General features: G+C 40.9%; 1 protein-coding gene across 17 annotated transcripts in view; it reads right to left on the reverse strand.

Moving 5' to 3' along the window:
* Positions 1–17621, reverse strand: part of LOC138764513 (teneurin-3) — a 4541667-nt gene that overhangs the window by 230119 nt on the left and 4293927 nt on the right. For 15 of the 17 annotated variants that reach the window (XM_069940598.1, XM_069940580.1, XM_069940589.1 and 12 more), the window contains one exon: positions 4501–4599. The exons of the other annotated variants lie outside the window; for them this stretch is intronic. In XM_069940598.1, the coding sequence (XP_069796699.1) occupies positions 4501–4599 (99 nt within the window). The remainder of the gene's footprint in view (positions 1–4500; positions 4600–17621) is intronic. 17 annotated transcript variants of the gene reach the window in all.

Raw genomic sequence — 17621 nt, forward strand, 5'->3', positions numbered from 1 at the left:
CCCATGGGCAGTGAAAATGCTCACACTAACTATTTGAGACTCTCATATTCACAAAACAATACTTATTGATATAAATAATGGGTCTTCCCCATCAAAGTGATGCTCTTTGGCAGGGTAAATGACCAATATATGTCCTGCATACTATATGCATTGTCTGTCTGTATGAGTGTTATGTCTGGTTGTATGTCTGCGTGTTTTGCACCAAGGACCAGAGAATGCAGTTTCGTCAGGTTGTATTTGTGCAATCAGATGATAATAAACTTTTCCACATATTAAGGAAAATATAAAACAGCCTGCAAGAGCGATGGTAGCAGAAACACATTTTAAAACCATTTGGATTATACTTCAGGAGATGTAATTTACAGAATCCTAGTACTTCTTAATAGTCCAGTTTTGACCAGTATCGACATAAGTAGGGACTAGGGAAGAGTCCCGGAGCCGAAACTTTATCTCTTTCACAGATTGTTTCCAACAACTACTGTTTTGATTTCAGGTTTCCAACAGCTGCATTTATTTTTATTATTTTCATGGACTCAGGGTCTCATGATTTCAGAATCTCAGGGTTGTGTGTGACCACGTGGGTTTCCCTTGGGTGTAACTGACTCCCCCCACATCCCAAAGGGATGCTCGTTGGCAGGGTAAATGACCAATATACATTGTTCCTCATGCAGGTGAAAGGTAGGAGATTGAGTGGGTTATTAACAGGCACATAGAATCAACAAGGAACCAAGCAGGAGAATTGCTGTGTTCCAGCACAGACATGATGGGTTGCATGTCCTTCTTCTTCACCACAAAATAAAAGAAAAATTAAGAGAAGTGATGAGGAGGCTAATGCCAGGGATATTATCCCATGACAAAAATCCCTGGCTATTCAAGAGATCCTGTCATTACCCAAAAACCATTGCAAGAAGTATGCCTAAGGATTGTGGAGCTGTTATCCACTTCAATGAGCTTGCGAGTCCATCTAAGTAAATTTGCTTAAAAATGATCATGTCATTTAAGCACAAGGCTTGCTGGACAGTGATAAAGTGTAAGTATCTCAGCTCGTGATGTGGTCCTGAGCTGACTTGCGACAAACGTGTCACTGAACAAACCTGACAGCTTCACAAAGATCTTTCTGAAATCCCACATCTTACCTAGGGCTGGGTTTTTCTGATCATCTCTTATTCAAAAATCCCTAGTCTCCTAATGTTTCCTATCCTGTATACATTCTCCTGGGTAAGGTACTCATTAGTTTTGTCTTCATGCTTAAAGACAGGCAGATAGCATCAGGAGATGAAATGGACTTAAGACACGATTCAACTCAGAGGCCGTCAATTTTTACCTCAGTGGTGATGCATTTCTTCCAGCATTGAAATACAGGGATAAAAGTAATTTCATATTTAAAAAAAAATCAGTATGGTTCCACCACCAACATTATTGATTCAATTCATTTGTACTAATTACACTTTCTCACTCGTATTCTAATACCAACTTGTGCTCATTACTGATGGGGCAAGAATGGGAAGATCAAATGGGCAGCCTTCCTTATCGATGGTTCATTTTCATTCTATATTCACTTTCTCACTCTGATGGAACTCCATTTTCAGCAGGTGTTATGTACAAGTCACAATAGACTTTGTTAAACTCAAGTTAACAACACACACAATGAGAGTTTACAGCATATGGCATAGCAATTATACATGACAGACTGCAGCACAGCAGAACACCACAAGGAAGCTGCTTTAACCTTCATGCAGTTGGGATATTAGAGGATGTACATTGCACAAAATAGGGGGTCATTTAAAGCCCCTCATACAAAAGCTAGTTTACTGCTGGAAATAAAAAGTAATGGACAAAATAATCAAAAAGAAAAATTAGCAAAGTTAAGCAATTCTCAACTGCAGTTTTCTTTACTTTGATAACAGTAAACCCCCTGTTACCCGGAATTTAAGCAACCGGCAGCATCATGCAGCCGGCAAACAATTGCGGAATATAAATGGGTTAAAAAAAATGCGTATAAAATTGGCGCACCTTGCCGTAAGTTCGCCAATCATCCAGCATGCAACCTCAAGCAACCAGAAAATTCACTTATCCAGCATCCACCAATCCCCATAGGTGCCGGTTATTAGGGGTTTTACTGTACATTAAATCAAACAAATGTTACACTTAGGACAGGGAATTAAAAATAACAATAAAAAATGATGCAAGCTGAGACACAAGCTAAGATCAAATTGGCTTCAGGGTGAAACCAGATCACAATTTAACCAAATACATTCATTTCTAAAGGACCTAATTTTGGTGCACATTCCAATTAACTTTTCCTTCAATTTCCATTGTAATCAGCCCACAACTACTTATAATTGCTTGGGCAATTACAAAACTAATATTTGGGCAGTACTAATGAATGAATCAGTCTCAAAAATCACTTGTCTGCTTGCCTGGGAAATTAACTTTTTCTGTTAAGTGTACAGTTCCAGCAACTTAAGGGCACTGTGATGTTCTCAGGTTTTTGAGGTATCGCAAGTGACTTTCTCCTGTGAGGATCTAAATGTGTTTGGGTAGTTTTAAATGGTGGCATTGACATTGCAGCATCATCAGGGGAAATTATTAAATCTCCCTTAAACATTTCCCATTTTGTCCCTGTTCAAAGGTCTCCTTCAAAGCTCTCGAAGTCCACAGCCACTTCCAGCACATTTTTGCTCTTCTCCTCTATGGTATTTGAGGTATATGGCCAAATTTAGGCAACTTGGTGGGGCACAGATGAGTTAGGGCTAAAGGGCCTGTGCTGACAATATATAACCCTGAGAATCTATGACTCAGTTGAGACTCTCCAAAATGAGTTGTATGCTACGTCCCAATCTCAGACCTGAATGCATGAGATGGATTAAAATCCAAGTACAGTATTGTGCCAGATTTTTTTTTAACCCACACAACAAACAACTTTGCCAATTTGAAACCCCAAAGAGAACGCAGAAAGGTAAATTGATGACCTATCCCACATTTGCCACAAATCTAGTTTCTGAGTGAGACTTTGTTATATGCTGCCATTTCAGTTTATGTAGCAACTAAGGGTGACCATGAACCCACTGGCAAATCCAGAAAACCACTCAATTGCATCAAGATTTTTAACAAGATTTGTATTTTGTTCTCAAGAGATAAATAATAAATGCAGGTATTTTCTGTGATAACCACACCCAATAAATTGATATGTAGAAATAATAGTCCAACTCTACCATTTCAGTAACCTGCATTCATAAAAAAGCACCACATAAATGTGATTTATTATCTTCGTTTTTTGTCTTCCCCATTGGGAGATGTAGCAGTGTCACAGTTTGAAGACAAGATGGACTAATGAAGTATCAACTTCCCCATTGGTACACATGCCAGAAGTGATGCCAAAAGACGACTTGAGTGATATAAAGCTAAAGGATTCCGCATTCTGTGCCAAGCTTTGTCCTCCATCCAGGAATGGAAATCAGACTATGGAAGAGGTGAGCTGGAGAGCGTCATTTTTTTATTGTGCAGGGGGCTAGAGATTCCGTGCTTTCAAACGGATTACAATCACTGTACTGGAAGATATCTCAGGAAGAGACATGTTCAGGCATGGTTGGGAACTATCATGGACTATTTAAAAAAAAACTGCATTAATAGTTTTCAGTCCCTGGAGCTCTGGGGTAAATTTCAGCAGGAGACCTTGGTCATTTCTCAAAGAAACTGGGTTGATTACAGTTTACTAATAGTGAACATTTTCCCCAAAAGCTTCAGTCATTTGAAAACTTTCATTTGGTGATGAGGAGGACAGGAAAAAATTGACCCCTGGTTGAAACCCCTACAATTAAATATGGGACAATTAAGTCATACCATTAGATAGACCAGCAAGTGCATTGTTGTTAGCACAGGCAGATGATCTCATTGGCTTTCTTTTTACTGGTTTTGAAATTTGCAGTGAAACACAAAATGGTGCAGTGCTGTGTCACATTAATGAATGGCACCTAGACTACTTCAGAAGAGTCATTTAGGTCTGGAGGTAACTTAAGTAAGTTTAGTCCTCTCTTCATTCAAGGGTTTTGGTGACCTAGTTACAAAGAAAAATGCTAGGTATGGATGGTTACAGAGTTTAATGTAAAATCATGAACAGTAAAAGGGAACATTTTACTTGGAACATTTTAGTTGGAATTTAATGCTTTGAAAGCTGATGACAGTAATTAGAATTAAAAGCCTGGAATTTTCTTAGCAGCTCCAATTGTTATTACATAGTGCAGGCTGGCTTGTCTGAATGGGAAATGAGGCTGACAGACAAGTGATTTTGCTTTATAGCCTTGTAAGAGAATGTTACTATGAATAGAAATTTAGATCTTAAGAGAAATCAGAGAAAAGTCGTCTTGGCCTCAAAGTGTCACAAAAGTCATCAATAAAAAAAAATAACATTTATTATCGGTCCCCTTTTTACCCGCCAAGACTTTGTGTTGGCAGCTCGCATCACTTTTTTGATTTTGTTTGCTTCTCAAAATGACGTACCCGTCCCCGTAACTCCCATCGTGACATGGTGGAGTAAATACATCCATCTCTATTAGGTTGTCATGCCCATTCTCAAGAACTGCCTGCTTTGCTAATTTTCTATGTGCAGAAATGAGATATAAAAACGTTAAAAGAGTCCGGGGAAGCATTTACTATCAGCATTGTAAACAGCAATAAGGGAACACAATACATAAAAAAGTAAGATACAGGTAAACCACATTTGAATGAGGTACATTCCAGTAATGCCAGCAAAGACACAACTATTTGCAATATAGATTTTACCAAAAAAAGCCCAAATCACCCACCTCCCTCATCATTGCAACACATTTTTTTAACCAGTAAGGTTATTAAGAAAGGAACCTATTTATTTTTAACAAAATATGTTGGGCTATGGTAATTACAATCACTTGCCAAGCCCTGACTTAGTTACTCCTGAGATAACTGGCCAACTGTGTCAATATCATGTCCACTGCTGGCCAAGAAATACTCACTTATTTAGACATCTTACATGCTTTCAAGAAACAAAGCCTACATTTTAAATTCAGTGAAACACAAAGCTCTGATGAGGCCCATACGTTTTGGGGGGGGATTTCCCAAGTCTTACTACAGAGTATTGAGCCATGAGATGGACTCGCATTATTAAATGGAATGCGTTAACCCTGGCAAGTCTATTTTTCTGCTTCACTCATAAGCCCACATGGACGATTTCACTCACCAAAATAAAATCCAGAACAAATTTTTCTTTTCATTTCTTATGATTATCAGTCAAGATTGGTACCTTTTACAACTCTTAAAAGTGAATGGGAAGATACAGTGGTCATCATTTGGCTAATTCACCAGTAGTCCCAACAACCCCTTGGGCAAGTATGACATAAAGCAGCGAGGCCAGTGAATTAACCCATTTTTCATTCTGAATTTACATTAAAGCAAAGGAACAATGACTAAGGTGGTTTTAAAATTATAATGCTCTGCTTTTATTTCTTTTTCTCCATTGTATGATCAAGAGCATTTTCACCTTTGAATCAGGAAATTGTGAATTAAATTAATCAGCTTTAATATCCCAATCCAGTATAAAGGCAGCACTGCACTTCCAAAGATGCCAACCTCCAACTGCAAAACAAACAAGACTGGTGTGTCCATTCATGGGATTTGAAATAAATGCATTGGGTGCATTCATAGAAAAGCAAGGAAATTTCCCGATTCATATTTACAGCACAGTACAGGCGCTTCAGCCCTTGATGTTATATCGACCTGTATATTCCTTAAAAAAAAATAAACCTTCCTTACCTCATAGTCCTCAATGCTCATTCCATCCATATGGCTAAGAGTCTCTAAATGCCCCTATTCTTTCAGCTTCCATCGCTATCCCTGGATGGGCATTACAGGCACCCACAACTCTCTGTGTAAAAAAAACCCTGATATCTTCCCAAATCTTCCTTCCCTTCACTTTGTACCTTGTTCTATGGTGTTTGCTAATCCTGCCCTGGGAAAAAGGTGCTGGCTGTCCACGTGATCTATACCTCTCAAAATCTTGTAGACCTTTAGTTTGTCAGTATTTGCATAATAATCAAGCCATGAACTAACTAACACAATAGCTTTGCAAAGTAGCTACAGTTCAACAATCAAACTGGTCAGTGGTCAACAATACACAACTGTCTATTAGCCCAACTACAGATGTCTGCAAAACCCCAGTGGTGGAGGTTAACTATTTATCTCTTGACCATTATCAGAAATAGATGAATCAGTCACCCCATTTGTTGGTCATAAGAACCCACTATGAGTGTTTGGTAACCATGTCTGACAATAACTACCATATTTGACAACATAGAAGACTCAGTTTCCCCCCAAAAATTGGCTCAGAAATATACCCCAGGTCTTCTATGTAAAGTTGAAATTAGGCCCCTGCCAGCAGCGCTGACCGTGCTTTCCAGAGCCCTCACTACCGCTCACTTCCCCTGCTGAGAAGGCCAACCAAAGCAGCCTCCACCAATAGTGCAAGATCATGCTTTCCGGAACTGAGAAGCCAGACCACGGCAGTGCCAACCGTGCTTTCAAGAGCTACCACCACCACTCACTTACCTGCAGGGATGGCCGACCATGGAGACCCCCGTCAGCAGCGCAAGAGGTGGAGGAGGAACCCATTAGCCAACTTACCTGTAAATACACTAGAAAAAATGTCTTAATATTCCATGCTGAAATGGGGGGGGGAAGCGGAGGTTTATATGCCTGTGGGTCTTATATGATGTCAAATACGGTACATCTTATTAACTCATCTTCAATGCGTGAATGATGCAGTGTAAAGTCGTTTCTTTTTTCAGCAAATCTTATAATTTCTACATTCGCATTTTAAATGTGAGCCATTAAAGCATGCTATTAATGTGTCAGAAATTAAATCTATCAGGAAAACAAGTGCATTTCATGATCTCAAGTCATTCTAAAGCATTTTACAGCTAACAAAATATTTTTGAACTGTAGTCACTGTTATTGCAAAAGGATAATCATCTCCTGATTATCAGCTGTATGCATAGATCATTAAGAATGGGCAATAACTGCTTGTCAGTGCATGCATCCCATATTTCAATGAAAAGGGCGATATTTAATCTTCATTGTTGCCATAAAATAGATCACATTTTAGAATTTTTTACAAATTCATTCAAAAGGTGGGAGCTGGAAAGGGGAACTTTTTCAGAAGACATCGCACATAATAAATTTGGAAGTTATTTGATTACCTGACGTACAGTATTGTGGAATCATATGACTAATAACACAGAAATTTCTTTGGAAGAGCCATCTAATTCGATCTAATAAATTACTTATCTATACCTATGATCAACACATAGACCTGTCAACCCAATTGACCCATCCCAGTATCTCAGCTCCATAACCACATCTCCAAACCACCCCTCCCCACTTCTTCACGACGAATGAATTATTTTCTCCTTTAAGCATTTTTGCTCCAAAGAACAAAACTATTTAAGAGAAAGGAATTGAACATCAATGTAGCCCACATAAGTGCAATGAAAGCAGTCAATGCTGAAAACTCCCAGCAGATCAGGCTATACTTTAGTGGTTCGAGTTGATAACCTGTCACCATCAATGTTCACTAACCTGACACTTTATCTATTTTATCTCTGCACAGATGCTGCCCGGCCTTCTATTTCATTGTTTTCCATTTAATTCAGGTCTCTGCCAGGCTGAGTATTTAGATTTAGCATCATATCCTTCTACCTTGACTCGCACTGAAGAATAGGCAGTGTGTAACATGCTTAATGACTCCAGTCCATAAAACCCATGAAGCAGTTCAAAGAGAAGTACTAATTTTTCACTGCGCAATACTGAAACCTGTTACAGGGACATCTTCTCCTCTCTGCACATGCTTCAGATCCCCACTTTTACACTTACCATATGTTCGCATGAATTTACTAAATCATGAGTTAAATGACAAAATGAAAGTTGACCTAATGTTGCTAATTAAAGAGGATCTGAACACAACCAGCAGCGAGCAATCCTAAAAGCAATAAAAAGAGAGAGAGAGAGTAGAGGCCGAGAGACTATTCAGAATTGACTCCTGATGCAAATATGATTTCAAATCCCACCAGACCACTTGGTGAATTCAAGTAAAACAAAATCTTGCACAAGTTACTAAATGACTGTTGCAAAACCCTTCTGTTTCACAAATGCTCTTTAGGCATAGAGATCCTTATCCAGTCAGGCTAACTACAATGTACTAAATATGGTTGATACTGGACTGACTCCTGAAGAGAACTGGCAAGATATCCTGATCAGGGAGCAAGAAGGGATGGTCATACACACCAGCCTTGTCCTTATTCCAAGAACAAACATTGAAAGCCCACAGTTGAGCTTATTACATGCAAGAGTATAATTGGCCAATGTGTGGAAAGGACAGGCCAGGGGAAGTCAAGCTAATGAAGGCATAGATGAAAATTTTTGAAGTAGAATCATTTTTAAATACATAAAAACAAAGGAGATAAAATGAGTACATTATTCACTCTTTCAATTTAGTACAAGGTAAAATTTGGTTTAATCTGGTAGGTGTTCAATTAATTTATTACAGTTGACCTACATTTGGAAGGACTGAAAGATAAGCCTGTGTGTAGACAGGTGATTTATTCGACCAGTTCATAATAATCTCATTTTTGATTGGTGCAAATATAAAGTGCAGATTTTATGAGACGAGTTAAGAACAAAGTAAATTTGTTCTTTCTTTAAAAGATTTTACACTAACAAAAATCCCTAAAAAGTGGACTTTTAAAAAGCGCCAATTAAACTATCATACAATAGACCTCTTAGCACACTTACAACTTAAAGGGACAGCGGTCGAATGGAAATTGAACTAGCATTTCAATTGTTCTTTCCCGCACTGTAATAATGTTCACCAGTGCTCTCCTGAAGTTTGTAGATTATTGCTTTCATGTCAGAGAACCACTGAACATTACAGCACCCTTTGGCCCTTCTAGTCCATACCAAAACATTTTTTTTGCCTAGTCCTGCACCCAATCCATAGCCCTGCCTGCCTCTCCCATCCATGTATCTGCTCAAATTCTTCTTAAATGTTAGAATTGAGCCCACATTCACCATTTCAGCTGATAGCTTGTTCCACCACTCTTTTGTCCCCCCTCATGCTCCCCCTAAACATTTCCCCTTCACTCTTAACCCATGTTCTCTGGTTTGTACCTCACCTATCCTCAGTGGAAAAAGCCTATTTACTCCTCATCATTAAATACCTCAATAAAATCTCCCCTTATTCTTCTATGCTCCAGGGAATAAAGTCTTAGGACTGCCTACAGAAATCTCTTGGTGCCTGCCACATTGACCACTGCCAGTGGGCTGATATCGCCTCAAACTGTGCATCTTGGCACCTCACAGTTCGGCAGGCAGCAACCTCCTTTGAAGAAGACCGCAGAGCCCACCTCACTGACAAAAGGCAAAGGAGGAAAAACCCAACACCCAACCCCAACCAACCAATTTTCCCTTGCAACCGCTGCAATCGTGTCTGCCTGTCCCGCATCGGACTTGTCAGCCACAAACGAGCCTGCAGCTGACGTGGACATTTACCCCCTCCATAAATCTTCGTCCGCGAAGCCAAGCCAAAGAGGGAAGAGAGAGTTCCTGAAGTCTGAGCAACATCCTAGTAAATCTTTTGTGCACTCTTTCTACCCAATTGATAGCTTTCCTGTAGTTAGGAGACCAAAACTGCACACAATACTCTAAATTTGGCTGCATCATTGTCTTGTACAAATTTACCATAATATCCTAGACTCAATATTTTGATTTATGAAGGCCAATATGCCAAAAGCTCTTTACAACCCTATCCGCCTGTGACGCCACTTTCAGTAAATTATGTATCTGTATTCCAACATCCGTCTGTTCTACCGCACTCCTCAGTGCACAACCATTCACCATAAATGTCCTTTCTTGGCATGTGCTTCCAAAATGCAACATCTCACACTTGTCTACACTAAATTCCATCTGCCATTTTTAGCTCATTTTATCAGCTGGTACAGATCACCCTACAAATTTTTAAAACCTTCTTCGCTGGCCACAATGCCTCCAATCTTAGTGACATCTGCTAACTTGCTGATTTAATTTATCACATTATCATCCAGGACAATGGTCCCAGCACCGATTCCTGACGCACACTACTAGTCACAGGCCTCCAGTCTGAGGAGCAATCATCCACCACTACTGTCTGGCTTCTCCCATCCAGCTATTGTCAAATCCAATCGACTACTTCACCATGAATACGTATTGTCACAGAATCTTCCTGACTAACCTCCCATGTGGTACCTTGTCAGAGGCCTTATCAAGGTCCATCTACTCATAATTTGGGTAACATAGCATTACTTCAAATTTAACGAATGACAAATCTCAGAGGGACCTCAGGAGAATGTTGGAGAGCCATGACCTTATTGGAACACATAAAGTATTGAGGATGTGCTGAAATATTTTCCCCTGCAGGGCTTCCAAAGTAAGGGTCACATTTAAGCAAGCAAATATAGAGAGGAATATCCTCTGTGAGTGTTGTGAATTGTTGGAACCCCTACACCAGGGAGATGCAGAGGCTAAGATACTGAATATGTCCAAGACTGGGACATAATGGTTTTTGAATTCGTGTATTTAGATCTTGGCCTCTGGACATTTTCATTTCTTCGTTCATTACCATGGATCCTCAGTGAAATCATTATCTTTCAATCTCTCTTGGGCATCAACTTTGCTCTCTTAAAAATAAACATTTTTAACACAATCGGGTGTTTGTTGATCTGGCCAAGGATATATTTACAATGAACTTTCCCTGAATGTCAGCTCCTAAGCAGCATGGTGGTGTCACGGTTAGTGTTGCTGTACCACACATCTCAGGCAGTCCAGGTTCATCCTGACCTCTGGTGCTCTCTGAATACAGTTTGCACATTCTCCTGTGCTTGTGTGGGTCTCCGGTTTCCTTTTGCCTGCCAGTAAATTAATTGGCTATTAGTTTCTTTAAGTGCCAAAAGAATCCAAAGAGAGGAGTTGAAGATTGCATGAGACACAAAAGGGTTAGGGTTAGGTTTTGAGTTCCAGAATTATTCAGTTACTTTCATTTAAATTCGCCAACTGACACAGTTGAATTTTAGCTCATGTCCACAGATCAATAATCCTGGTCTTTGGATGCTGGCCCAGTGAATTAACCCTATGTTACCACATACAAAGTTGTTGAGTAACAGAACATTACAGACGCTTTGGTCCAAAATGTCATGATGGTATATATTCCTACCATGTAAACTGAACCCTCCCTACCTCATAACTCTCTTTTTCTTTCATCCATGTGTCTATCTAAGAATCTCTTAAATGCCCTAATCTTTCAGCCTCCACTACCATCCCTGGCAAGTCATTCCAGGAACCCACAACTCTCTGACTAAAAAAAACCTACCCAGGTGTATCCCCTAAACTTTCTTCCCCTCATTTTACACAATGTCCTCTGGTGCCTGCTGCTCCTGTCCTGAGATAAAGGTGCTGCCTGCCTTATCTATAGCTCTAGTTCACACTGGCCAACCTGTAAATTGGACATTCAATGAACCGGTTAAAGAAGGCATTTTTGCCGTTCATGCTGGACCACTGTTAACTGGTACTCTGCGTTCTTTCACAGTCACCACCAGACATCCCCGGAGAGAGGGGTGCCTATCCTCCACCAGTGTCGTCTGAGTGGCACATCCGCTAATTATGATCTTGCATTTAAACAAAATGAATCATGCCTAATTATAACATAATTAAGCATTATGTACAGCTCAGTATGAGCCCTACAGCCCTTGTTATTGTGCCGACCTATATAAACATTTATAAATTTATAAAAGACCATGGGAAAGTGGTATAAAACACGTAGCCACACAATTTATAAGGACCGTGGGAAAGTCGGGGATGAAATACACGCATCGAATTATCGCGGACTTGCCCTCCAGAATTCTGTGTGGCAGAGACCCCTCCAGGAGTGCTCCATGAGTGGTCCGTGCATATAGAACTCCCTCTGCCAACACGGAATACTGGGAGGTCAAGTCCATTATCTCTCTATACCTATATATCATCCCAGATTTTCCCACGGTCTTTATAAATTGTGCGGCTATGTGTTTTATTGCCACTACCACATACCCGCGTTTCTTTATAAATTATTTTATACTGTGCTGAACATAATGCTAAATTATGTTATAATGATTAGGCATGATTAACTTTGTTCAAATACAAGATCATAATACATACTTTTTAAACTTTTTCTTCCTTCATGTTCCCGCACTCACGTAAAAACATCATCAACATGTCACTACTTTGTCTCTGAATAGTCCATGTCCCTTTCACACTGGGTTAATTGGCACGCAGTGTCTGATGACCCCGGGGATGATGCAACCTATCCAGACAGTTCATCCCCAGCGTGAATTGACACTGTGTGCCGATTAAGGAACTTTCACACTGGACCTTTAACTGGTAGATTGGCCTTTAATTACTAGGACAAGGTGCCAGTGTGAAATGCACTAACGTCTCTCATAATCTTGTAGACCTCTACAGGTAGTTCTCAATTTCCGACCTCCGCAAGTTACATCCACCCGCACATACGACCAAATTTAAAAAAAAATGTTACTACAGCTACTGTAAAAGCACATATTTTGCATTAAAAGTACTGTATACAATGGTTCCCACTCACAGCGGCATCCCAAAGTCTCCACTCCCCATTCCCCGTGGCAGCCCAAGGTTCCCACTCACCCTGGCAGTCTTAGGTCCACGTTCCCTGCAGCAGCACGAGGTCCCAGTTCCATGTGGTCGCCCAAAGTCCCTTTTCCCCCTGGCACCCCAAGGTCCCTGTTCCCCAAATTATGACTGAACCTGAGTTACAACCAATCCTACAGACTCCATTACGGTTGTAAGTCGGGGACTACCTGCATTAATTCACTTCTCATCCTTTTTCACTCCAAAGTGAAGAGTCCTAGCTCTGCTAGCCTTTCCTCATAAGATTTATATTCCAATCCAGACAACCTGCTGGTAAATCTCCTCTGCACCCTCTCCATTGCTTCCAAATCTTTGCTATTATGTCACTTCAGTCCTTTTGTATTTCAGTTCCCTTGAGATAAAGGCTAACATTCCAGTATCTACTTAATCGTGTTCCCCCAAAAATAGTTTACCTACTTGGGCCCCTTATCTCTCTACTTATCGACAGTTTGATGCCATTTCACTCAGAATATCTTCGGTTCTCTTTTCCTTGGGACACTTCCCCATAATTAACTCCATCTGCTGCAGAATTGAATAAACACTTTGCTTCATTATCCTTGCTAGCTGGTGCCATTTAGATTGGGCAGGGATGATTGCACATCCTGATTATATGCTTAAATTAAATCTTCCTCAGTCCTTCCTGGTGATGATTTATGGAACTTTACTCGTGGTTTACCCCCTTGAAGGAGAAATGGCCTCTAAAAGCTCATCCACTGTTATTTTAAGCTAATGTTGTATCATTACCCAATTTATCCCTTTCCACTCCGATCCTTATTTGGTCTCCAACCTCCTCAAAAACTTACCTATCCAAAAAAGAAAAAAAAATTGAAGTACTTCATACGATGTTCTACAATTCCTCCACACTTCAAATACGCAAAGTTTCAAAACTATGAGCAAGCTAACAAATGTAACAATGGCTCAGGACCTTGAACAGGTAACACGATTCTTTATCCAGACACCTAAAATCCGGAAAGCTCCAAAATCTGGTAAGTGGGGACTGGCAGTTGGGAGAGGCGGCCAAGGGACCGGTGGTCGGGGGAGGCGGCTGGGTGGCCGAGGGACCGGCGGTTGGGGGAAGATGTCTGGTGGCCAAGGGTCCGGCGGTCAGTGGAGACAGCTGTTGGGGGAGAAGGCCGGGTGACTGGAAGGAGGTGGGGGTGGACAGGCAGCACAATTCGGGTGGGTTTTCTGAAACCCGGAAAAATCCAAAATTCGGAACACACTGACCCCCAAGGGTTCTGGATAAAGGTTCGTGTACCTGTAGTAAAGATTAAATTGAGATAATGTTAAGTTTCTGCTCTGGATAGAAACTGGGCAGTGATGAGGGGATGAGGGAAAAACCAAGGCCACCCACCCGTGAATTGGAGGAACACCTAATATTCCTTCTGGGCACTCTCCAACAGGATGGCATTATCATCAACTTCTCGGCTTCCTGCCAGCTCATTCCCCGCTCTCCCTCCTTCCCCATTCCTCTGTCTTCTTTCCTCTAGCTCTCCACCCCCTTCCCTCTGCCTTTCGCCCTCCCCCATTTGCTGGAGTGCTCTCCTTCCCTTATCCACCTATTACCCCCTACCTGCGGTGAACTCCTCCCCCTCCCTCATTTTGATCAGGTGCCTACCTACATTTTGCTCATACCTTGATAAAGGCCTCAAGCCTGAAATGTTGGATATTTATCTTTGCCACATAAAGTTTGACTTGGTGAGTTTCTTCAGTATTGTGTTTTTGTACTTTGAAGTTAAATTATCTGACAGCCATAACTTGCCAAGAGATTTTATTTAGGTTTGGAGGGGAATATCAATCCAAAACTGCTATGGGAACGCATTCAACTTTGGGCTCATGAAATTCTGTATTCCTTATTCTGTGTTGGCTGCACTCAATTAACATGACAGAGATATGAGGGAGAGAACTATCCCTCCGTTCACTTTTACTTAGCAGAAGTGAAGAAGAAGAAGAATATTGAGCACAGAATAAAGCAAGAAAGAAAGATCTCCCTTTCGTGGTCACCAACCTGATCCTCATCTGCTGAGCATAGAAAGATTGTTGCCAAGGCTACAACAAGGACTCCTATGAACATGTGATTTCATGGCGCATGAGTTGCAAAGGAAACGATCATCTCCGGTTCTGCTTTAGTCTTTGTGACTGAAAGAGGCGTGTGGTGAAGAGAAGATCAGCTTTGGCTGTCATTCTGCTCACATAGAATTCATTTGCCACCGTGCACGGGAATAAACTGTTTGTTCTGAGATCAGATCCCACCAGTGACTCAACAGGCTCAAGACAGGATGGTAAGAATGCCGATGAAAGAGAAATACCTACGATAAAAGGAACTGCCACAAATTAAAATTTCAGTTAAATCACATCAAATACATGTGAAAACAATCCAAACCTTCAGGTTCAATGCAACTGGAGAAGTGTGGCTCAACGACTACTGACTGGAGATCACCTCTAGTTCCTCAGGAGTTTTGCGGAGGTTTGGTATGACATCAGAAATCCTGGTAGATGTGGTGGAGAGTGTGCTGACCAGCTGCAACATGGTCTGGTATAGGGACACCAATACCCCTAGGTGTAAAGCCCGGGAAAAGATAGTGGACACTGCCCAGGTCGTTACAGGCAGAACTCTCCTCGCCATCGAGAACATAGGAGAACAGCAGCAATTATCAAGTATCCACATCACCCAGCACATTCTCTTTCCAACAGAATAGAGGTGTAGTTGCCATGGTTAGTGTAGAGGTTAGCACAATGCTGTTACATTGCCAGTGATTGTGACCAGGGTTTGAATTCCACGCTGTCTGTAAGGATTTTGTATGTTCTCCTCATGTCTGCGGTACCTTTACCCAGGGGCTCCAGTTTCCTCCCACTGTTTAAATCCTACTGTGGGTTATGGGTCAATTGGGTGTAAATGAGCGGCACTTGCTTGTGGGCTGAAAGGGCCTGTTACCATGCTGTATGCCAACATTTAAAAAAATCTAAAACTTGCACTACCAGGTTCAGGAACAGCTGCTCCCCCTCCACCATCAGACTCCTCAACAACAAACTCAATCAGGGACTCATTTAAGGACTCTTACTTTTCCCTTTATTGATTATTTTTCTCTTTGTATTGCACAGTTTGTTTACATTTCATTATTTGTTTACATGTGTAAGTTGAGTAGAGTTTTTTGCATTACCATTAAGTGTTAATTCTGCCTCGCCTACAGGAAAAAGAATCTCAAGATTGTATGTGATGTAATACAACATAGGATACTACAGTACAATACAGGCCCTTTGGCCCTTGATGTTGTGCCATCATATATATTCCTTAAAAAAAAGTACTAAACCCTACCTACCCCATAACCCTCTATTTTTCTTCCATCTACGTGCCTGTCTAAGGGATCTTTTAAATGCCTTTAATAGTTCAGCTTCCACCACCATCTCTGGCAAAGCATTCCAGGCACCCACAATCTTACCTCTGATGTCTCCCCTAAACTTCCCTCCCTTCACTTTGTGCTTATGTTTCTGGTGTTTTCTATTCCTGCCCTGGGAAAAAGGTGCTGGCTGTCCACCTTATCTATGCCTCTCATAATCTTGTTGCCCCCCCATTAAGTCTCCTCTCATCCTTCTACACTCCAAAGAGAAAAGTATGCTAACCTTGCTTCATAAGACTTATTTTCTAATCCAGGCAACATTCTGGTAAATCTCCCCTGCATCTTCACCATAGTTTCCACATCCTTCCTATAATGTGAGCACAATTGAACACAATACTCCAAGTGTAGTCTCACCAAAAATTTGTAAAGTTGCAACATGATGTATGTACACTGACAATTAATCTGAAATCAGATCGGACAGATGTCACACAGGAAAGGTAACTACCATCTCCTACTGCACTCAACCTGAAATGAAGTTTCCATTGGTGAAAACTCAAGGGCCATCCGCAGGCCAAATGTCTGATCAGTCATGCACAGATATCCTACAAGTGCCTTCATTTTCAGGACATGTGAGGCATAGCTGAGTGTGCTCACTGAGCCTGAATCCTTTGTTGCATGTAAGTGGAAGAGTAAATTTCACAAAGCACATTTTGAACTGGATTTTCTCCGCACATTCAATGGCACACACTACACGTTATTGGCAGAACGTGGAGCGCTCCTTCTTGTTCAATTAAAATTTATATTTTAAGTATAGAAAGGGAGCATGTACTTTGTCAAATGGATGTCAAACCTTTCCTGAAAGAGTTGTTATATTATTAAACGGCTGGGAAGCATTTCTGAATGCCAATTGTTCTCAGGTTCATTTAGGCATCAGAGAATAAAATCCATTTCTCCTTTGCACTTGATGCCTGCCTCAAGTTCTCCTGAGGTCAGGTTCAGTTCATAGACAGAAATCTATTCTTTTCGCTTCTACTGACTTCGGTGTAACCACTGGAGTCAAGTTAACAATTAATCCATTTCTTTGCCTCATACAAAACATCTCAGCGAGATGACCAATCCAGCATCAGATCATGTTTAAATTCACAAAGGATTTCCACTTGGTTGAGTCAATCTGTTATCATGGTAAAGGGAGAAGATTTCTCACTCAGGCTTGATCTTGCCAATAAAGAAAATTCTAATGAGCTCAATTTTGGACACATGTTCCACTTAATTTAAGATTGCACAGAACGTTGGCTGAAAACTTACAATGGCACAATTTCATTGCAACAAATCACCAAAAAGGCAAACAAATGAATATACATCTGAATTACAAGCAGGTCACTCAGTCCCTTGAGGTTGTTATTCAATAAGCTTGGGGCTGATTGAGTTGCACAAGTGGTGTTCCATCACTGATCTCCGGTGCTGTCTGCAAAGAGTTTGCATATTCCCCTGATGGCTATATGGGTCTCCTCCAGAAGCAGTGTCCCATCCCAA

The sequence above is a fragment of the Narcine bancroftii genome, chromosome 1 (assembly GCF_036971445.1).
Source record: "Narcine bancroftii isolate sNarBan1 chromosome 1, sNarBan1.hap1, whole genome shotgun sequence".
NCBI lineage: Eukaryota > Metazoa > Chordata > Chondrichthyes > Torpediniformes > Narcinidae > Narcine > Narcine bancroftii.